Source organism: Microtus ochrogaster, chromosome 19 (genome assembly GCF_000317375.1).
Source record: "Microtus ochrogaster isolate Prairie Vole_2 chromosome 19, MicOch1.0, whole genome shotgun sequence".
Taxonomy (NCBI): Eukaryota; Metazoa; Chordata; class Mammalia; order Rodentia; family Cricetidae; genus Microtus; species Microtus ochrogaster.
The window spans coordinates 57,898,811-57,919,978 of record NC_022021.1 but is presented as its reverse complement, the minus strand read 5'-3'; the positions used below and the strand labels follow the sequence as shown (position 1 = coordinate 57,919,978).

Genomic DNA, 21,168 nt, shown 5'->3' with positions numbered 1-21,168 from the left:
GCATAGGAGGAAGTGAGGGAATGCCAGGAGGAGCAAGCTTCAGCTGTCCTGAGGATTTGGTAAGAGGCCTGTATTTAAACATGGCAATAGCAGCGCAGGCTGTGTAAATTGCATGTTTCCAATTTAAGAAATTGGTCTTTAAGCTTGAAGCATCCTTGGCTTTTTCCAGCCCCTTAATCTTTTTCCCCCCTTACTACTGGGATTTGAACTGAGGGCCTCATGCATGCTGAGCTGTACCACTGAGCTGTGCTCCTGGCCCTTCCCTGGCCTCTTGAGCTATGCCTTAAAACTATTGTAAAATAACATTTTCAAGATAGTTTAATATCACCAAACTGTATTTGACTACTTAAATTAATACCTATTATTACTATTTTATGGCCTACATTTTTTCAAAACAAAAGAACATTTCTTTTTTTTTAATTATTGTTTTTATTTAGCTATATATTTTTCTCTGCTCCCCTCCCTTCCTCTCCCCTTCTACCCTCTTCCACTGTCCATATGCTCCCAATTTACACAGGAGATCTTGTCTTTTTCTACTTCCCATGTAGATTAGATCCATGTATGTCTCTCTGAGGGTTGTCTAGGTTCTCTGGGATTGTGAATTATAGGCTGGTTTTCTTTGCTTTATGTCTAAAAGCAAAGTATGAGTGAATACATATGATGATTGTCTTTCTGGGTCTGGGTTACACTCAATATGGTGTTTTTTAGCTCCATCCATTTGCCTGCAAATTTCAAGATGTCATTATTTTTTTCTGCTGTGTGTAAATGTACCACATTTTCCTTATCCATTCTTCGATTGAGGGACATTTAGGTTGTTTCCAGGTTCTGGCTATGATAAACAATGCCGCTATGAACATAGTTGAGCACTTGTCCTTGTGGTGCGATTGAGCATCCTTTGGGTATATACCCAAAAGTGGTATTACTGGGTCTTGTGGAAGGTTGTTTCCTAATTTTCTGAGAAATTGCTCAAAGGGGCTATACCAGTTTGCACCCCCACAAGCAATGCAGGAGTGTTCCCTTTACCCAACAAGCTCTCTAGCATAAGTTGTCATCAGTGTTTTTTATCTTGGCCCTTCTTACAGGTGTAAGATGGAATCTCAGAGTTGTTTTGATTTGCATTTCTCTGATGGCTAAGGATGTTGAGCATTTTCTTAAGTGTCTTTCAGCCATTTTAGATTCCTCTGTTGAGAGTTTAGGTCTGTACTCCATATTTTTATTGGATTATTTGTTTTTTTGATGACCAATTTCTTGAGTTCTTTGTATATTTTGGAGATCAGCCCTCTGTCCAAAAGAACATTTCTTGAAGTGCTAATTCTGCATTTAATTCCTAATTTGTGTTAATTCTGAATATTAAATGAGCTAAAGATTACAACAAATAGCAACTAATAGTTTTTCTAAAATTTTGTACAGTAACTTTAGTATGAATGCAAAATAATGACATTTGCATAAGTAAAAATAATCTCCCAACATTAGTGAGAATGTAATACCAAATAAAATGTGACCTATTATCTGGTATAGTTGTATTAATATCGTATAGTAACACATTTATTTCCCACTCTGTGATGTTCAGGTGTACTTCTTTATGTCTTTAAGTAATCGAAACATTGAACTATTTTTGTTTCAGGTGGTAAAACCAATACCTATTAAAGGAGATGGATCTGAAATGAGTAACCTGGCAGCTGAACCTCAAGGAGAGGGCCAAGCGAGCTCTGCTTCAGCAGCCCCCAAAGGCCGACGCAGCCCATCTCCTGGCAGCTCCCCATCAGGGCGCTCAGTGAAACCGGAATCCCCAGGAGTGAGACGGAAGCGAGTCTCCCCCGTGCCTGTGAGTTAAGATCTGAACCGTCTGTTCACTTGCTCCAACACAGAGAGGGTCGCCCAGCTGTGCCACAGAGCAGCAGCATTAGAGTGTGGTTGATCTGAAGGCTGGTGGGGGACTCGGGAAGTGCTTTCTGGGGTCTGTCAAGCCCAAACTAGTTCTGTACTAAAGCCAGTGTGCTGTCCCTCTCACTAGTACACTAGTGGTTGATAAAGTTGCTGATGCTTTCACCCCAGTTAACACTAGACTATGGCACTAGAATTGGAGTTTTCCCTTTATTAGCATATATTCATTGTGCAGAACATCAGTTTTGTTGGGGCATTTTCATGCCTCCTGTTCCCCTGCATTTACTCTGTCTTAGAGAATTTTTGCTCTTCCTTGCTGTAGATTGCCCATGAAAGAAATGGGTTACTTTGTTTTAAGAAGAACTTTGTCAAGGAAATTACTTTTTGAATCTGAACCCCTTTTAGTATTCTGTGATGCGTGATAAAATGGGACCCTTGAATAAGGCTCTTCTGCCATACACTATAGTATGGTCACCATCTCAAGGAAAAGCCTTTAGACAGCTATTGGGGTTGCAAGCTGGGCCAGTCATCCTGTTTTCATGGACCAAAACTATTAATTGAAAGAATAGCCAACAAAGTATGATTGTTCAGACATGTATTTAGCATTTTTCCTAAAGTGAACTGAATGAAACTGTCTCACCAAGAAAAATAAAGTGTTTTCACCACTGATACTTGAAGTTCCAAAGCAAAAATTTAAATTTTAGAAAATGATTTCCACTATGCTTCACTGTTTCCTCAGTATTGAGACTTCTAAGACTAATGATATAAAATGTTTTTTAACATTATATAGTTAAGTATATCTGTATAATTTAGTAAACCAATATTTTCCAAATAAATAGTATATGTTGAAACAAAAACATCCATAAGGTCCATTCATGGTATAAATATGGATTTGATATGCCAGCTGGAAGAAGCCAATACTGTTCTTTCATATTTGCATCACAACTGCTTTCATGAGGCTGGAGAGGTAGCTGAGCAGTTAGGAGCGTTTGTTGCTCTTCCTGGGGCTAGGTTCCAGCCCCAGCATCCACAAGGTGGCTCACAGCTGCATGGGACTCTGATGTTGGGGTATCTGGTGCCCTTTTGTGGTTTTGTAGGCCTTGGACATACACAGAGCACATACATGCATGTAGGTAAACACTTGCACACATAAAATAAAAGCAAATCCAAAGAAACAATCTGCTCTTTGAGCTTTGGCTCATATTTGGGGCCGTGTGATGGCTATCCTAGAAAATAGGCATAATTTTGTGGAAAGGCTCTAAAGTCCTCCTTCCTTTGGTAGCCGACACATATCACAGCAGACCAAATGCAGCGTTTTATGTTAAATAAGACATCAAAGAGATATGCAGAAGGACAGTAGAGACAGCTAGTGGTGGAATTGCACATTAAAACATTTCCGATGTGTGAAGAGTAAGAGCCTATGTCAATGAGTACAGCCATGGAAGCACAGAAATCTAACCAAGCACACCTCTCTTACTAACACTGTACCTTACTAGCTGTGGAAGCACAGAAATCTAACCAACCACACCTCTCTTACTAACACTGTACCTTACTAGCTTGCACATCTGAAAGTCAGGGGCAGGAGCTTGTCCCTGCTCCTCATAGCCTCTGCTCAAATCAAGCTTGCTGCTCCCTCATGCCTTGCTTCATTCGCAAAGCTCAAACAGTTGGGGCTGTTGGCATCTACCTCCTGGTGTGGCTGCTGGATTGGAGCAGAAACTGCTGGCCTGTGAGCTCTTCTTAAGTCCCTGTTTGCATCTTGATTTCATGAGGCCTCAAAGCAAAGAGGACTGTGAATGCATATAAGCAGAGTCACATCCTCCCATCCCCTCCCCCAAACCACCCCACTTTTACAGCACAGTAAGGACAAGCTAGACACCATTGGCCTGAAGTTGTTTCTGTACTTGGCAATCAGGCTGAGCTTTAGTCAACTACGACAGAAAGCCTGTTCATTACATAACCAGGGTATGCCCATCACACACACCCCAATATGGCAAAGGCTCTTTGTGGCCGGTCCAGCAGTTGCTTCACCTTCCTTTGTGTTCAGCCTGTAAAGCTGCCTGGACATTGCTAAATCAACTCTCTGAAACGCCAGGTTTTGACTGCTGCCCAATTCATGGGATCTCCCTTGCTCAAGTAAACTGCTGTTTATCTACAGCTCTGTTAGTAGCAGTCTTCATTAGCCCTAGGCAGTCGCTGGCCTATTTTGCCTGTGTGTTTGCCTTTTATGGGTAGTCTTTGCGGCAGGCATCTTTGACTTGGGTCCTGTCACAGCATGCATCAGTGCTCAGTTTTCGATTGTTTGATATTTCCGTACACCACATCTTTTTTATCTGTTTACTAAATGGACTGCATCTTCCTTTGGGCTGCTGTGAATAAGACTGGTGTGAACATTCACATCAAGTTTGTATGTGGATACGTCCTAATTTCTCTTGAGTTCATTCCCGGATGAAAAGTTTAACATTTCCAGAAACTGTTAGACTGTTTGCCACAGCAGCTGCATACCTACACACCACCAATGGGTTCTAGGCTGCTTCCTGGTTTTGCTACTGGTAATTAATTCAGTCTAGGTGTTTCCACCAATCATAATTCTTGCTGGATGTTGATGACAAGACCTCAAGTTCTGGGGGAAATGAATAGCGTGGGTGAGCATGATGTTTATGTCTGTGGCCACAGACAGTTTTGCTCGGCCTCCGGTGAGGAGTTTTAAGGAGGAAGTGTCTATGCAGTGTCGCCAGTGTAGCAGGGGAGTGTTCCATGGCAGTGTTTGTGAGCCCTACTCTCGGGAGCGCTAGCCAGAGCCTTGCGTAGAATCCAGGAGAATGCATGTTTGCATTTACTGTTAGAAATAGCATTTCCCTGCGTGTGGTGGTCACTTAATGCCTCTCATTTTGGTTTCCATAGTATTTTAGAAGACTCAAGTTTGTGGCCTAGCCTGTAAAATGACCGTATGGTGCCTCTCAGGCAAAGATCTATCATCACTTCTGGGAGTGACCCCGATTTTAGAAGTTCTTCCAAAGGAATGTGCCAGATAACAGTGTTTTGCTCTTAATTATATTTCATACATGAAGCTTTTTTCTGGGAAATCTGTCACATGACTTTGGGTATGACCTGTCTTAAAATATTTATTTTTTATCAAGAAGTGCAAAATTTACCTAATAAAGAGCAATGTTGTAAAGTTTCAGAGTGGCAGAATCACACCGCCCCGAAGAGCCCCGTCACCAGATGGCTTCTCACCGTACAGCCCGGAAGAGACAAACCGCCGTGTGAACAAAGTGATGAGGGCCAGGCTGTACCTCCTGCAGCAGATAGGACCCAACTCTTTCCTGATTGGAGGAGACAGTCCGGACAATAAGTACCGGGTATTCATTGGGCCACAGGTAGTATTCGACACTTTTATGTTTTATTAGTATGTGGTACCATTTTAAGTCTGTATACTATTGAATCATTTTGTTTCTGTGTGTGTGTGTGTGTGTGTGTGTGTGTGTGTGTGTGTGTGAGAGAGTGTGATTAGAAGTTGAATGCTTCATGTTCTCCACACAAGTGTTAGCTCATCCCCAGACATTAGAAGGTTTCTTTTAGCCTTCTTGTTGGTGCTTTGTTTTGTTTTGCTCTTTTTCTGTTTTTGAGACAGGGTTTCTCTGTGTAGCCCTAACTACACAGACAAGTAGACAAGTCTGGCCTTGAACTCAGAGGTCCATCTGCCTCTGCCTCCCGAGTACTGGGATTAAAGGGGTGTGGACCACCACCCTGTTTTGTTTTCATTTTGTAACAGGGTCTAAATATGCCATCCAGCTTGCTTCAAATTCACTTTATAACCTAGGCTTGCTCTGAATTCACAGTGAGCTCTCTGTCTGCAAATGCCAAAAATACAGGCATGTATGTAGCTGGCTCTCAGTTTTATAAAGTGAATTTAGAATGTATCTAGACTATGGATGATGTTTTTACTATGAGAATACCTTGAACAAAATAAATTTAAATCAATTGAGTAAATTCATTGGAAATAGATTAATACATGGAAATACCTACATCTTTATATGTGAGGATAATGAAGGATATTCATAGAAATTGTAATAAAATAGACTTGGGCGTGCCCAAGCAGGATAGGCATAGACATTCTGATGGACCCTCACTGATTTATTAACCCACGACTTCTCTTATGGTCCCCAGAACTGCAGCTGTGGGCGTGGAACGTTTTGTATTCACCTCTTATTTGTTATGCTCCGTGTGTTTCAACTGGAACCCTCTGACCCAATGTTATGGAGAAAAACTTTAAAAAATTTTGAGGTAATTTTTTAATCTACAACTCTAGTGTAAAATTGACAGTAAACTTGTATGATACGTCTTGTAATTTTTCCAAGAGTGGCGGTCAGACATGTGAAGCTACGGAAGAATTTTCTGAGGCCTTTAAAGTTGTTTGGTGATTTATTGAGTGATAAGTGGTTTGGATTTTTTGTTTGTTTCTAAACTGTAAAAAACTTAAGTAAGCACTGGTGTGCTATAAAAAGCATTGTCCCTAGTAAACTGTGTTCTTATGTTTGAAGCTCTTAAATCAGTTTTATGCAAAATGTATGCAAATGAGTAAAGATGAGTAACTCACCTCTTCATATCATAATTATGACATCAATATCATTGACGCTGTCTTTTTCCAATGTTAGGTTGAGAGTTTGTTCCAGAAATATCACAGTAGGCGTAGCTCAAGAATCAAAGCTCCATCTCGTAACACTATCCAGAAGTTTGTTTCACGCATGTCCAATTCTCATACATTGTCATCATCTAGCACGTCTACATCTAGTTCAGAAAACAGGTCAGTACTCGGCACAAAACTGAGATCGATCTAGTGGTGCTTTTTAATTTTAAGAATAATTTTTATTCTACTTAATTGCTATACAGTGGTGTAATTACTGAGTCTTGACTTGTCATGTTCATGCAAAAATAAAGGTTATTAAAGGTTGCTTGAAGAATTTTTGCTCTCCACACTATACATTGGAAATGACAGATTAGCGTAATGTCCCGTCTTGTAAGAAAGCAGGTGGCAGGAGCAAGTTAGTGAGCGGCTGCCTTGTCAGACATCACCTTAGCCAAGCACCTAATAGCACTGCTTCATTCTGTTCTTTTTCTTTTCTTTTTTTTATTTTTCGAGACAGGGTTCCCTGTGAAAAGTCCTGTCTGTCCTGGAACTCGCTCTGTAGCCCAGGCTGGCCTCAAACTCACAGAGATCCACCTGCCTCTGCCTCCCAAGTGCTGGGATTAAAGGCATGTGCTACCACTGTCTAGCCTTCATTCTGTTCTTATGAAAACCTTATCAGGTAGATTTTATCACTGTTCTACAGATCATGTAGCTAAGGCAGTGTGAGGTAGAAGGAAACATGGCAAAGTGGCTTTGCAAAATCACTTTCAGGTACAGGATTTTTATGTCGTGTAACATCAGTATTCAGTCATCGATGTTTCCAGAGAATCTTTCCCTGGGAGAGGAGAAGCACATTTTCATTAAATAGACTGGTCGGCGGCAGCAGTAGTAGCGGTAGGTCTGTAGTGGAGGTCCAGGAGCTGTTACCATGGTAGCTACGTAAAATTCACAGTGCTTCACAAACTCTGCATTGCCCAGTTGCTGGGAAGATGGAAAGATAAGCTCTGAGGGATACAAAATGCAGCCTGAAATAATAAACGTGGGTGTTGCCAAGTCTCCAGTATTATATGGAGTCTGTTATCTACTCTGTTACCTAAGTTTCTGTCTATTCTGTGACATGAGCTTTTGGTGTTACTGCGGGCAGGAGAAGGGGCATCTGTGGTTTGAGAAGCACTGGCTGGCAAGTGTCATTTCATCCCACCTGTCACTTAGAACACGGAGCTGGGGGACGCAGTGCAGTGGCCACTGGGTGGATGGGGGATTTTAGGTTTTGATTCAGTGGATTGACTTTAGAATCCTAGAGTGTTTTGAGTTACTTGTGAAACTAAAGATCTTCTGGCTTCTTAGAAATGGATAAAGCCAAGAGAGGTAATAGCTTATGTAACCAGAATTTGGGTATCTTGATTCCTGAGTAAGGTTCCTTTCCGTTACCCTTAGTCTCTTTTAAATAAATGGAAAAGAAAAAAGAAAGGTTGATTTTTCTTTATTTAGCTTCTGAAGCCAAACTTACTTTTTGTAAGTTTATGCTTTGTGTTGAAGAAAGAGAACAAATGTTTAAAGCTAGATAGCTTAAATCAGAAGACAATCAAAGACACTTTCTTAGTGTGGGCCGGAATTTGAGGTTTCCAGGTGCATTGGCATATCAGCAGTGTAGACACCAACATTTGTCATATTGAAATATATATAGTGTATAAGTTTTTGTTCCATATAGTCACATATTTTTATGGAAAAACTAAAATCAGTTAAAAGAAAGCACTGAACACTGGGGATCTAATATTATAAAAATTTCAAATAGTATTTCCAAAGAATAGAAAGTAGACACAGGGGCTGGAGAGGTGGACCAGCAGTTAAGAGCATCAGTTGCTATTCCAGAGGACCCAGGTTCAGTTCCCAGCACCCCCATGGCAGCTTACAACCATCTATAACTCCAGTTCCAGGGGATCCGACACTTTCTTCTGGCCTCTACAGGCACAAGGCATGAACGTGGCACATATATATACATACAAGCAAAGCACTCATACACTTGCATTAAAATTCAAAATAAAAAAAAAATAAAGCAAATGGAAAATGCACAAAACGGCTCCAAAAACTAAAAGTGCAAAGGTGATCTAGAACCTCCGTGTATAGATAAAATGCAGAAAGAGAGACTAGCAAACATGCTCAGTCAGCCCACTAACATTTTGAAAAATGCTTAAGAAAAAAATACACTGGGTAGAGAGGAGAAAGGTAGGAAAAGGATGAATTAGAATAGAGTATAATGACATAAGTGTGGAGGTGCCATAGTGAAATCCACTCCCTTGTACTTTTTACATTTGTATGTATATATATAGGTTATAGTTCCTGCATTGACTTGCATTCACAGTGAGAACAGCCTGACTCACCACAGTTGTGGATCTACTTCTAAATTACTGTGTATCGGTAGGAGAGAGAAGCGCTCTGCAGTTATCAGGTGGGGCTGTCAGACAGCGCTCTCTGGTTGATAGGTGCATAGTCCAGAGGAATACGCCTTGGTGCTCAGTGTTCTGCTTCCCTCCCTTGCAGCATAAAGGATGAAGAGGAACAAATGTGTCCCATCTGCTTGTTGGGCATGCTGGATGAGGAAAGCCTGACGGTGTGTGAAGATGGCTGCCGGAACAAACTGCACCACCACTGCATGTCAATCTGTAGGTGGCTCGTCTGTGCCCATGCTCAGCCTGGCTGCATTCTAGCTCACTGTTTTGTTCGTGATTGCAGCATGGCTTGTGGGGAGACTAAGGAGAGCAGAAGAAAGGCCTGCTTAAGCTCCCTGTGAAGTTTTTAGCAAATTAGGATTTAGGGTCTGTGTAGATGTAAAAGTGCAGTGTATATAGGGTGATGCCGGTGGAAATGGAAGGCGTGCAAACCTAAAATTTCCCAGCCCAAAGCTGTGAGCCGGGAAGGAGGTGGGTGACGTGGGCAAGCTTTCCATAGGGTGAATCGAAAGATTAGCCACAGAACCGAGTAGGGGAGAGTGATTGGAAGGATGGTGAGCATGGTGCTGTCCTGAGTGATAAAGCAGCGTTTCTGTAGGTATGAGCATCGGAATAATTGGCTCTGCTGCATTGGCCAGCTTTCAGATTGATACCCTACCAGACTGTGAGACTCCCACCATAGCAAGTCTTACACTAGCTGTTATGAATACTCGGGATTTAGAAATACTTAATGTTAAGTTTTACATTTTTGTAATGTTTTTTTCTTTATATTTTTCAGGGGCAGAAGAATGTAGAAGAAATAGAGAACCTTTAATATGTCCCCTTTGTAGATCTAAGTGGAGATCCCATGACTTCTACAGGTAAGAATTTTGAATTACTGATTGGTATATATTTAACAAAAATTTGAAATGACATTCTCTAGCCTCTCATGGTAGCATACACATGTGATCCCGGCTCTTGGGAGGCTGAGGCAGGAGGATCATGAATTCAAGGCTAGCCTGAGCTACAGTGAAGCCTTGTCTCATAGTGCCAAGTGTGACTTCTGTCTGTGAATATTTTGCAACAAGTTTTGTAATCTTTGACTTTAGCCACGAGCTGTCGAGTCCAGTGGATTCCCCTGCCTCCCTGCGAGCTGTACCGCAGCCCGTCTCCCCACAGCAGCCTGTGGCTGGGTCGCAAAGAAGGAACCAAGAAAGCAACTTTAACCTTACTCACTATGGAACCCAGCAGATCCCTCCTGCTTACAGAGAGCTGGCTGAGCCATGGATCCAGGTGAGCAGTTCTTCTTTGTTCAGCTCTTGTGCTTGTCCTTTCCCTTGGTTGCTTCTAATTTAGGAAAATGCTTCGCTAGTGTGACTCCTGGCCCTTGGGTTAATTCCTTTGTAGTTCTCACCTACCTAGATGTGTAAAAGGCTGTTCAAGGAAAGAAAATTCTCCTCTTTGATGCTGACTTGCCCCATGTTTAACCCCCATTCCTGACAAGTGGTTCTATTTGCTGCCATTTAAACCCAGTTTCTCCTTCCTGTATGCTGCTCTATCACAGGCACTTGCTGAGAGGGTAAGTAAGGGTTTAGAATGTTCTTGGGTTTGGCGTTTTGGTTGCCTTTACCTCCTCAGAACAGTTTCTCGTCTTCAGTAAACACAGATTTTGGTCAGCCAACTTAAAAAATATTTCATTGGTTGCTGGATGCTTGCTATATTTTTAAATGTAGGGTCTATAGCCATTGCTCCCAGGAGAGGTAGTGAGATGGTAATGAAGCCAGGTCATCAGCAGTTGTAAGACATTAACTCCATCATAGAATGCGCTGCCTTTCTGCTTTGTGAGCCTTGAAACACACTTTCCATGTTAACCCCCTGCTCCTTACCAAGCTGATCAAATCCGCAGAGTTTATAAACACATCTTAATTCTTCCATCTGGTTTGTGAACAGTATTCTGCAAAGGCCCTGTCTGTCTGAGGATCTCAGAGAACTCTGAGTGGATTCTGAGCTGTTAGGTGCCATTCTGGCAAGGCTCTCATTGGCTGTGTTTCGCTTACGCCTTAGGGCGTCCTGTCAGGTGGATTGAAACTGAGGCAGTGCAAGAAGGTCCTGTCCTGTGTGTTGAAGTAACTAGCGTTTCCAGTTGAGCGACACCGTGCTTTAGTCATGTGTCTTGTTGCTGTGACCAGATACCTGAAGAAGTAATCACAGAGCAAAGGATTTGTTGGAATTTACAGTTTAAAGCATACAGCCGGCCATGGAGGCAAGCATGGCTACAGGACCAGGATGACTGGTCACATTGCATCTGCAGGCCAGAAGCAAAGGGAGAGGAGTAGCTCGTCAGCTCATTTCTCCTCCTTATTCCGACCAAGGACCTCAGCTCATGAACTGGTGCTGACCACATGTGGGGCGGGTCTTCCTTTCTCAACTAACCTAATTTAGAGTCAGTGCAGCCAGGGAGTGGGTGCGCAGCCCTTAATCCTAGCACTCGGGAGGCAAAGGCAGGCTGGTTTACAAAACTAGTTCCAGAACAGCCAGGGCTACACAGAGAACCTTGTCTCGGAAAAACCAAGAGAAAGAGAGAGAAAAGAGAAAGTCCTCAGTAGACATGCCAGACATTTTTCTAAATACCATGGAGTTGACAGTCAAGGCGCTGGGCAGATTGGAGAAAGTATTTGCAGGGTACCCTGCGTTTGATGTGCAGCCTCCTGGAGAAAGCTGGCTGTGTTGGTGTGGGAAGGTGAGACAGGCGGACCCGCGGGGTTCAGTGACCAGTTAGCCTGATTGGTGAGCCTACTAGAAGAGCCCATCTCAGAAAAGAAAGCCAAAGTGAACAGCTTCTGGAAACACCGCCCGAGGTTGACCCCTGGCCTCCACAGTGTGCAAACATGCACATGCGTATACACCCATGCCCCCACAGAAGAATGTGTATATATTACTAAAGTTTTTAATTGTAAAAATTTGATAATCAAAAAATTATCAAGTGTAAAAAGAATCGGGAAGTGGCCGATTTTTCTTTAATTATCAGAAACCGTTCTTAATTTACCATCACATTGTGTTTGTTCATTATAGGTGTTTGGGATGGAACTCGTCGGCTGCTTATTTTCTAGAAACTGGAATGTAAGAGAGATGGCCCTCCGGCGTCTTTCTCACGACGTTAGTGGGGCCCTGTTGTTGGCAAACGGGGAGAGCACTGGAAATTCGGGAGGAGCCGCCAGCGGGTCTTCCCAGACCAGCATCTCAGGGGATGTGGTGGAGGCGTGCTGCAGCGTCTTGTCCATAGTCTGTGCCGACCCTGTCTACAAAGTGTACGTTGCTGCTTTAGTAAGTACATTATTCCATAACCATATCTTTATGAGCTTTCTTTCTTTGGTCTTTTGTAGGTATCAAATTTAAGAAATAATAAATACTTTACCTAAATTAACTTTAGAAAATCAATTTTTTTATCCCATAGTTCTAAGAAATTGCAATATCCCATTTTATCTCTATATAATTTTACTCATTTTAATCTGCTCATGATTTCTTATTTACTTTTATCCTGTGTCTTGCTATTCATATATTTTCTTGAATGAATACATTATATATAACCAAACTTCTTGATGGTGATGAAAGGGGAGGTAGAGAATCAGGAGTTAAGTTGATCTTGAGCTATTCTGGGAGTTCAGTGCTAGCCTGGGAAATAGGAGACTCTGTCTCAGGAAACAGAAACAACCAGGCAAGACAAGAGTTAGAAAGTTTCCTTTGAGTTTTGTTGTTTGTTTGTTTTGCTGCATGAAGACATTAATGAATATTTATTTTTAATAAAAATTGTTCTTGGCTTCAGTAAACATGTGAGAAAATTCAGAAGATTTTTACAGAAAATGGTCCCATATTCTCTCAGTTTCTTTCCAGTAACTGTGACAAGAAAAACTTCAGGAAGGAAGGGTTTGTTGTGGCTCACAGTTCTGGTGACAGCCCATCATGGTAGAGAAGTCACAGTGGCAGAGACTCCTGGCCACATTGCAACCTGTCAAGAGGCTGGGAAAGACAGGCATATACACACAGTACATGGCTCACATCTTCTCACAATTAAGATGCTAACCACAACAGTCTGCAGTCACTGCCACTTGACCCCTGGAGCTCAGATTCACACACCCTCAAGAATCCCTGCCTAAGGGTTAGTGGAGAGGGATAGGGTGTGTGTTCCACAGCCGCCCGTGGAAATAAGAAGGCACTGACAGAAACTGGTTAGCTCCATGGGGTTCAGGGGCTCAAACTCAAGACTGTCAGGTTTGGTGACAAGTGCCATTGGTCACTGAGCCATCTCACTGGTCTAATTTCTTACCTAATCTGTTTAAACTTCAGTCTCTTGTAATTTTTTTTTCCTAACACCCTCATAGTTGGGTCTAGTGAATGTTCCTTCTGAGAAGTATAAGTGACTATGAATATAAATTGGGGTCAGAGTTCAGTGACCTCGAAAACCTTTTACAACTGGAGCACCATGTTAGTTGAGCTGGGAGTAGCCAAGGACGTCTGGACCTGGAGCAGATGTTAGAAACCTTGATTCCACCTCCAGCTGAAATCATGCACCAGTGCTCTGGTTAGCACCACTGGGTTATCCATTTCTGGATAATTATCCAGAAATAATTATCAGATTATCTCAGCTTGGGACATTTTATTTGATGCATTTTGAATGTAGTTAAACTAACCTTCAGGTTTCTTTCCTCCCCAGAAAACATTGAGAGCCATGCTGGTATATACACCTTGCCACAGTCTGGCAGAAAGAATCAAACTCCAGAGACTTCTCCGGCCAGTTGTAGACACCATCCTGGTCAAGTGTGCAGATGCCAATAGGTAAGGCCACACTTTAAAATTCCTGGCCCCACCTCATACTTAGTATTTGATACACCTGTACTAGTGAATCTTCGAATATTATTATTTTGTAATATGAGATCAAAATTAAAACATAGGGCTTAGAGCTTGTAAGGACTAGGGAAAGAAACCCCAGTGGCAGGTAAAAGCTAGGCCAGCAGACTGCGTGGGGCTGCACATGTGCTGTGTTAGTCTGAAACCCAGGCAACAAGAACACTGAGTGGCCTATAGAACCATAGGAGTGAACTTGCTTCAGAGAACATGTGTCACATCCCGTCTCTGCCTCCGTGGGTCCGAAAGGAGTCCTGTTCCATTAGTTATGGAATTGTATTGTCATTATGAGCGTTTTTAACTTTGGAAGTTTCATATCTTCCCATGGTATCTTCAAAACTGACAATGAAGAGCGGTGACAGTAAAAGTGAGCGCAGGCCACGCCTCCTTTAGATCGGTGGCCAGAAAAGCTTACCTCTGTTTAATGAGCCGCCGTGGTTGATACTGCTTGGAGTTCCTGTCTGCACATCGCAGCACGGCTTGACTGGCCACCACTCTTCTACCTCCCTTGCTTTGCTTCTGCTACTGCTCTGTTAGAGTGGTCTCCCTCTGGTTTTCTGTCCCAGTCACTAGTTAGTTGTGTAGGGAGTGTGTCCTTGAGCAGGGCAGATGATGTTTTTCAGTATGAGGATGGGTTCAGATGGCAGGTGTTGAGCAGCCCACTTTCTGGAGCTCTGCAGTTGGTTGTTTATCCCAGGTAATTGCTTGAACAATTGAAAATATAGCAAATACTGCAGAGAGATCTCATAATATTTGCTCCTCATCAGTGAGTTGTTGACCCACTGCCAGGAATTAATAAAGGTCACTTTGGTTTCTTTGTAGCCGCACGAGTCAGCTGTCCATATCAACACTGCTGGAGCTGTGCAAGGGCCAAGCAGGAGAGTTGGCAGTTGGGAGAGAAATACTGAAAGCTGGTAATGACTTCTACTTTAAAGTTCGTATAGCACAACTTATTGTTTTCCTGGACCTAAGATTTCGCATAGGACTGTTTTAAAATATTGAAGTAATTTTATAAATTGATTCATTCACTCAACTGTTTTTAAAATAGGAGTTAATTTAATTCTATGACACTGTTTCTCCATCATTTGTTTTTACTCTGTAGGATCCATTGGTGTTGGTGGTGTTGATTATGTCTTAAGTTGTATTCTTGGAAACCAAGCTGAATCAAACAGCTGGCAAGAACTCCTAGGCCGCCTGTGTCTTATAGACAGATTGCTGTTGGAATTTCCTGCTGAATTTTATCCTCATATCGTCAGTACTGACGTCTCTCAAGCTGAGCCTGTTGAAATCAGGTAATCTTTCTTGTGGAAATCAGTACCCCTCTTCCTAGTTGCTCACATATCCCCCAAGTGGTGTATACTAATACCTTAGTCCTTGATTATAAAAACTGAAGAGTAGGCTACTTTTAGTTAAACATTCACAAATTCTTTGTACCAAAATGGTTTTTTGTGTACAAGGGCATGCTATGAGTTGTCTTTTAAGAAATGTACGTATTTTTTCAGTAATTTGTACTTGTCTGCTAGTTGAAGGCGCTTTGCTTTGTTTGTCTTTCAGGTATAAGAAGCTGCTGTCCCTCTTGACCTTCACTTTGCAGTCCATTGATAATTCCCACTCAATGGTTGGCAAACTCTCTCGAAGGATATATTTGAGTTCTGCAAGAATGGTGACTTCAGTGCCCGCTGTGTTTTCCAAGCTGGTAACGATGCTGACTGCTTCTGGTTCCACTCACTTCACCAGAATGCGCCGGCGTTTGCTGGTGATTGCAGAGGAGGTAGAGATTGCTGAGGTCATCCAGATGGGTGTGGAAGACACTTTGGATGACCAACAGGACAGCTTCTTGCAGGCAGTGGGCCCTACCAACTATCCAGAGAACAGTTCCCTTCAGCACACGGTCCATTTAGAGAAAACTGGAAAAGGGTTATGTGCTACAAGACTGAGTGTCAGTTCAGAGGACATTTCTGACAGACTGGCTGCCATTTCCGTAGGACTCCCTAGTTCAACTACAACAGAACAACCAAAGCCAATGGTTCAAACAAAAGGCAGACCCCACAGTCAGTGTTTGAACTCCTCTCCTTTATCTCATTCCCAGATGTTTCCAGCAGTATCAACCCCTTGTTCATCTGCCCCATCTGTTCCAGCTGGCTCTGTAACAGATGTTTCTAAGCATAGACCTCAGGCATTTGTTCCCTGCAAAATACCTTCCGCGTCTCCTCAAACACAGCGCAAGTTTTCTCTACAATTCCAGAGGAACTGCTCTGAAAACAGAGACTCAGATAAACTCTCTCCAGTCTTTACCCAGTCAAGACCCCCACCCTCCAGTAACATACACAGGCCAAAGCCATCTCGACCCGTCCCAGGTAGCACAAGCAAACTGGGGGATGCCTCAAAAAATAGCATGACACTTGACCTGAGCAGTGCTTCCAAAGGCGATGGCAGCAACAGTGGTGACGCTGTTATCCCCAGCGACGAGACTGTATTCACCCCAGTGGAGGACAAGTGCAGACTAGATGTCAACACCGAGCTCAACTCCAGTATTGAGGACCTTCTTGAAGCATCCATGCCTTCAAGTGACACAACAGTCACTTTTAAGTCTGAAGTTGCTGTCCTCTCTCCTGAAAAGGCTGAAAATGATGATACGTACAAAGATGATGTCAGTCATAATCAAAAGTGCAAAGAAAAGATGGAAGCTGAAGAAGAAGAAGCTTTAGCAATTGCCATGGCAATGTCAGCATCCCAAGATGCCCTCCCCATAGTTCCTCAGCTACAGGTGGAAAATGGAGAAGATATCATCATCATCCAGCAGGATGTGAGTATAGTCTTCAATCTCAGTTTCCTTGGGACATGTTAAGATCTAGGAGAAATGGTGCTTTTGAGATGGCTGCAAGAGTTTTCCGTATATAATTAAGTGTGTAGTAATAATTTTGAGTCATTGCAGTGGCAGTACTCAGCACATTTCTGAGGTACTTCTGACTGATTCTGAAATGACTATCACTTATACCTTTGATACTGTTGTTAACATTGTCCATTCAGAGATCAAATTTATAGGTGGTTTGGGAATTTCAGTAATTGACAGACTAATTTTACAAGATTATGTTCTTTTTTTTATTAAAATTTATTTATTTCTTATGTATATAACATTCTGCCTCCACGTATGCCCGCACGCCAGAAGAGGGCGCCAGATCTCATTACAGATGGTTGTGAGCCACCATGTGATTGCTGAGAATTGAACTCAGGACCTCTGGAAGAACAGCCAGTGCTCTTAACCACTGAACCATCTCTCCGGCCCAAGATCATGCTCTTTTAAAAGTAAAATGGTTGCTTTTATTTTGTATGCAGACCCCAGAGACTCTGCCAGGGCATACCAAAGCAAAGCAGCCTTATAGAGAAGACACCGAATGGCTGAAAGGGCAGCAAATAGGCCTTGGAGCATTTTCTTCTTGTTACCAAGCACAAGATGTGGGGACTGGAACGTTAATGGCTGTTAAACAGGTTGGTATCAGGAGCACAGGGTTCAGATGCAATGAAGAATGTGCAGCTATGACAAAGGATGAGACTCTGGTGTCTTCATGCTCTAGTGTCACCTGTGTTTGCTCTCCGAGCTTGGGGCCATCATGCCTCCACTTCCCTAGTGTTTGGATTACAGGATTATGCCACCACACTTGACAGTTTTGAAAAGCTTCAGGCTCAAAGTAGATGTTGCAAAAAGCACACACATAAATTCTGTTATTAAAAGTTGAGGCTGATCATTGTAAGGTACAGTATCAGAATGGTCAGAACAATGGTTTGTCGTTCTGCCCCTCGCCGCCTGTGCCAGTTGATGGTGTCTCAGTCTGTCATTTGCCTTCTACAATGAGCGTATCTACATAATACATAGAGTGAGCATACAAATGCAAAAACAATGACTTTTCCTTAAACTTATTGTTTATTCCTCTGTAGTTGGCTTTTCTCATTTTTACTGTTTTTCTATAGTTGCAATCTTGGCTACAGCACCCTCCCCTTTTGTCATTTTCCTAATTTTTTTTTACAGTTTATTAAGCTATATCCTTATTGTTTAAAAGTACCTGACTTGTGTTTCCCTGTTGATTTGTTGGTTTTATGTAAAGAACCCTTCATCCATGAGGGTAAATGCCATTTGTTGTCTATATTTAAAATAGTTTGGATTTGTCTGTTTTAGATCAGGTTGTTTTGAAAACAAAGAACATCAAAACTCAAAACCTTGTTAACATGTTTATTAAAACAGGTGACTTACGTCAGAAACACGTCTTCTGAGCAGGAAGAAGTGGTGGAAGCATTAAGGGAAGAGATCAGAATGATGAGCCACCTGAACCATCCGAACATCATTAGGATGCTGGGTGCCACGTGTGAAAAGAGCAACTACAACCTCTTCATCGAGTGGATGGCGGGTATGCGCAGTGAGGAGCAGGAGTGAGCACACCGGCTCGGCTTCCTCTACTTACTGAATGCTTCATTTAAAAATAGTAAATTATTCCTAATACACAAGTACACACAAAAAGTATTTATATTTTAAATATAGTAAACCTTAAAGTCTTTCCATCTTGGTGTTTTGTTTCGTTGTACTTGGGATTGAGCCCAGAGCCTTGTACAGGCTAGGCAAGTACTTTACTGCTAAGTGATAATCTCTAACCCAGCAACCTTTCTTAAGAGTGATTTTGTTTTGTTTTATTTTGTTTCAAACCTGGATAATATAAATTCAATATTTTTCTGAATAGTCATCAGTTTAAAAAATGTCTCTAACAGTATAAAAATAAAGTTATTGAGTAGGACATGTGCCTGTAGTCAGAGCACTCAAGAGGCTGAGGCAGGAGAGTGGTCTGTTCAAGCTCAGCCCATGCTATAATAGGTGAGAATCTGTCTCAAAAAAACTAAATGAAACAAATTAATATATAATTTGAAAACCTTCCTGCAGATAAAACAGTAGTGAGGCATAAAGTTAAACCTCATCCTCTTAAACACAGACTGAATTTACTTCTGTAATATGTATAACAGTGACTTAAGATGGGACAGCTAGCTTATTTAGGCAATTATTTAAGTTCTTGTGTGATTTAAGAGTACATTTCTAGTTCATGTTGATGTCTGCTTACTAGTGTGGATGTTTGCACTTGTGTGTGCACATGTGTGCATGTGGGTATCTGATCCAAGGTGGTGGGTGTGTTACCTCAGTCCCTCTTCACCTTTGTTTTTCGAGACAGGCAGGGTCCCTCTGAACCTGAAGCTCATCAGATGTGCTGAGCTGGCTGACCCATACTGAGGCTACAGTCACATACCACCATGCCTGGGTTTTTAGTGTTAGTTCTGGGGATTGAACTCAGGTCTCCATACATGCATGGCAGGCATTCTAACTGCTGAGCTGTCTCCCCAGGGACACTCAAGAGTTCTCCAGTCCCTTACTTCCCTGTTGTTTTTTTGGGGGGACATACAGAACCTATAGGTTGGCTCTTACAAGTATCTAGAAGTGAGGCTCATTGAGTTTTTGGCTTGTCCCATCAGAGCTTATACGTGGTATTTGATGCTTGTCTGCCTTCTTGCTCCTCCCCTGCTCTTTACCTTCTGCTAAATAAATGGTCAGTGTTGTTTACTTAATTCTGTAATAGTTTATACACTTAGATTGAAAAAGAAAGATTCTACATTGCCGAAATAGTTCAGTCTAAAATGTATAACTTTTAGTGTTTCCTGAAATCTTGACACTGGTTTCATTAGGGTTCTGTAGAAAATGTTTCCTAATTTACAGTTTTAAGGTAATACAGGAAATCAATTTTACTTCTGATACGCTATGAGTTTAACATTTCATATGAGCTCATAGTGTAAGCTTAAGAAACTAGAGTGCAATAAACAAGTGTAGTTCTGGTCAGGCTCACACAATTCTGCTTGTCTTTCAGGAGGGTCTGTGGCTCATCTCTTGAGTAAATACGGAGCTTTCAAGGAGTCTGTAGTCATTAACTATACTGAGCAGTTACTCCGTGGCCTTTCGTATCTCCACGAGAACCAGATCATTCACAGAGATGTCAAAGGTAAGAGCCCAGTGTTTTCTCATGACAAGAAGGCAAATGTAATCTTTAACCTTGACCTGTGATGGTTTGTAACACAAGTTTTTAAGTTTGGTATTAAATAATCCTCTGAATATTAGAACTAAAAGGACCCTTAAAGAGTCTTGCTAGTCGCCGGGCGGTGGTGGCGCACGCCTTTAATCCCAGTACTTGGGAGGCAGAGGCAAGCAGATCTACAGAGCGAGCTCTAGGACAGCCAGGGCTACACAGAGAAACCCTGTCTCAAAAAACAAAAAAAGGTCTTCAGCCCACCTTTCTCATTATGTAGGGCAGTGTGTTCAATACAAGAAACGGGGTGTGACTTGACAAGAAGTGTAGAACCGAGGTCTCTGATCCCCTGTCTTGGCATTATGTTGTATCTCCAGGAAATCCCTGTTCTTGGTTTTTCTGAGATAATTGGTACATCATAAACTTAAAAAAAAAGCCATAGCCGGGTGGTGGTGGCACACACCTTAAATCCCAGAATTTGGGAGGCAGAGACAGGCAGATATCTGTTCTAGGCCAGCCTGGTCTACAGAGAAAGTTCCTAGACAGCCAGTGCGGTTTACACAGAGAAATCCTTTTAAGAGGGGTGGAGGGTGGGGGAGAAGTAAGTCAGTCAGTCCTGTCAAATCTTGCAGTTAAGACTATATTTATTAGCTGGGCGGTGGTTGCTCATGCCTTTAATCTCAGCACTTAGGAGGCAGAGGCAGGCAGATCCCCGTGAGTTTGAGGCCAACCTGGTCTACAAGAGCTAGTGCCAGGACTGGCTCCAAAGCTACATAGAGAAACCCTGTCTCGGAAAAAAAAAATTATTAAAGGCAATTTGACTTTTCTGTTAGGACTCTCTTGAGTATTGGAGTAATGTTTAGAATAATGACTTTTAAAACTATGGTTATGAAATAAGCATATAGTTTAAATTGGCGTATGTTAGTATGTATCAACACTACTTGGTTCTAAAATGTAAATTGTACCAAAATTTGAATTCTGGATAGATTTTGCCAAAATCATCATTTTAAGGGTTTTAATCTGTTCTTTAATGGGTTTTTAAGTGTATTCCTTTATCTCTGTGGGCCTTATGACTTTGACCTTCAGAATTTTCTCTTGAGGCTTTAGGTTAGTTACCCTAAAGAGCACTAGTGTGCCTTCAGCAGAAATGGAACAAGGAAGACACAAGCAGCTTTCCCTGAGGCTGTGACTGTACCTACATTGTTTAGTTCATTAGTGGAACTTCAGGAGGCTCTCAGCAAGTCCTTACTTGATTTTAACATGCCAGGTC

At 42.1% G+C, this 21,168-nt stretch overlaps 1 protein-coding gene across 1 annotated transcript in view; it reads left to right on the top strand.

The window, feature by feature from the left end:
* The first annotated feature begins 1,630 nt into the window (after positions 1–1,630).
* Positions 1,631–21,168, top strand: part of Map3k1 (mitogen-activated protein kinase kinase kinase 1) — a 24,962-nt gene continuing 5,424 nt past the window's right edge. Inside the window, exons 1-15 of the mRNA XM_026783804.1 lie at positions 1,631–1,825; positions 5,064–5,264; positions 6,055–6,171; positions 6,543–6,691; positions 9,056–9,177; positions 9,743–9,824; positions 10,053–10,236; positions 12,016–12,267; positions 13,655–13,776; positions 14,668–14,759; positions 14,948–15,137; positions 15,400–16,651; positions 17,182–17,334; positions 18,086–18,248; positions 19,743–19,874. Coding sequence (XP_026639605.1) covers positions 1,664–1,825; positions 5,064–5,264; positions 6,055–6,171; positions 6,543–6,691; positions 9,056–9,177; positions 9,743–9,824; positions 10,053–10,236; positions 12,016–12,267; positions 13,655–13,776; positions 14,668–14,759; positions 14,948–15,137; positions 15,400–16,651; positions 17,182–17,334; positions 18,086–18,248; positions 19,743–19,874 — 3,373 coding nt within the window. The 5' untranslated portion in view covers positions 1,631–1,663. The remainder of the gene's footprint in view (positions 1,826–5,063; positions 5,265–6,054; positions 6,172–6,542; positions 6,692–9,055; positions 9,178–9,742; positions 9,825–10,052; positions 10,237–12,015; positions 12,268–13,654; positions 13,777–14,667; positions 14,760–14,947; positions 15,138–15,399; positions 16,652–17,181; positions 17,335–18,085; positions 18,249–19,742; positions 19,875–21,168) is intronic.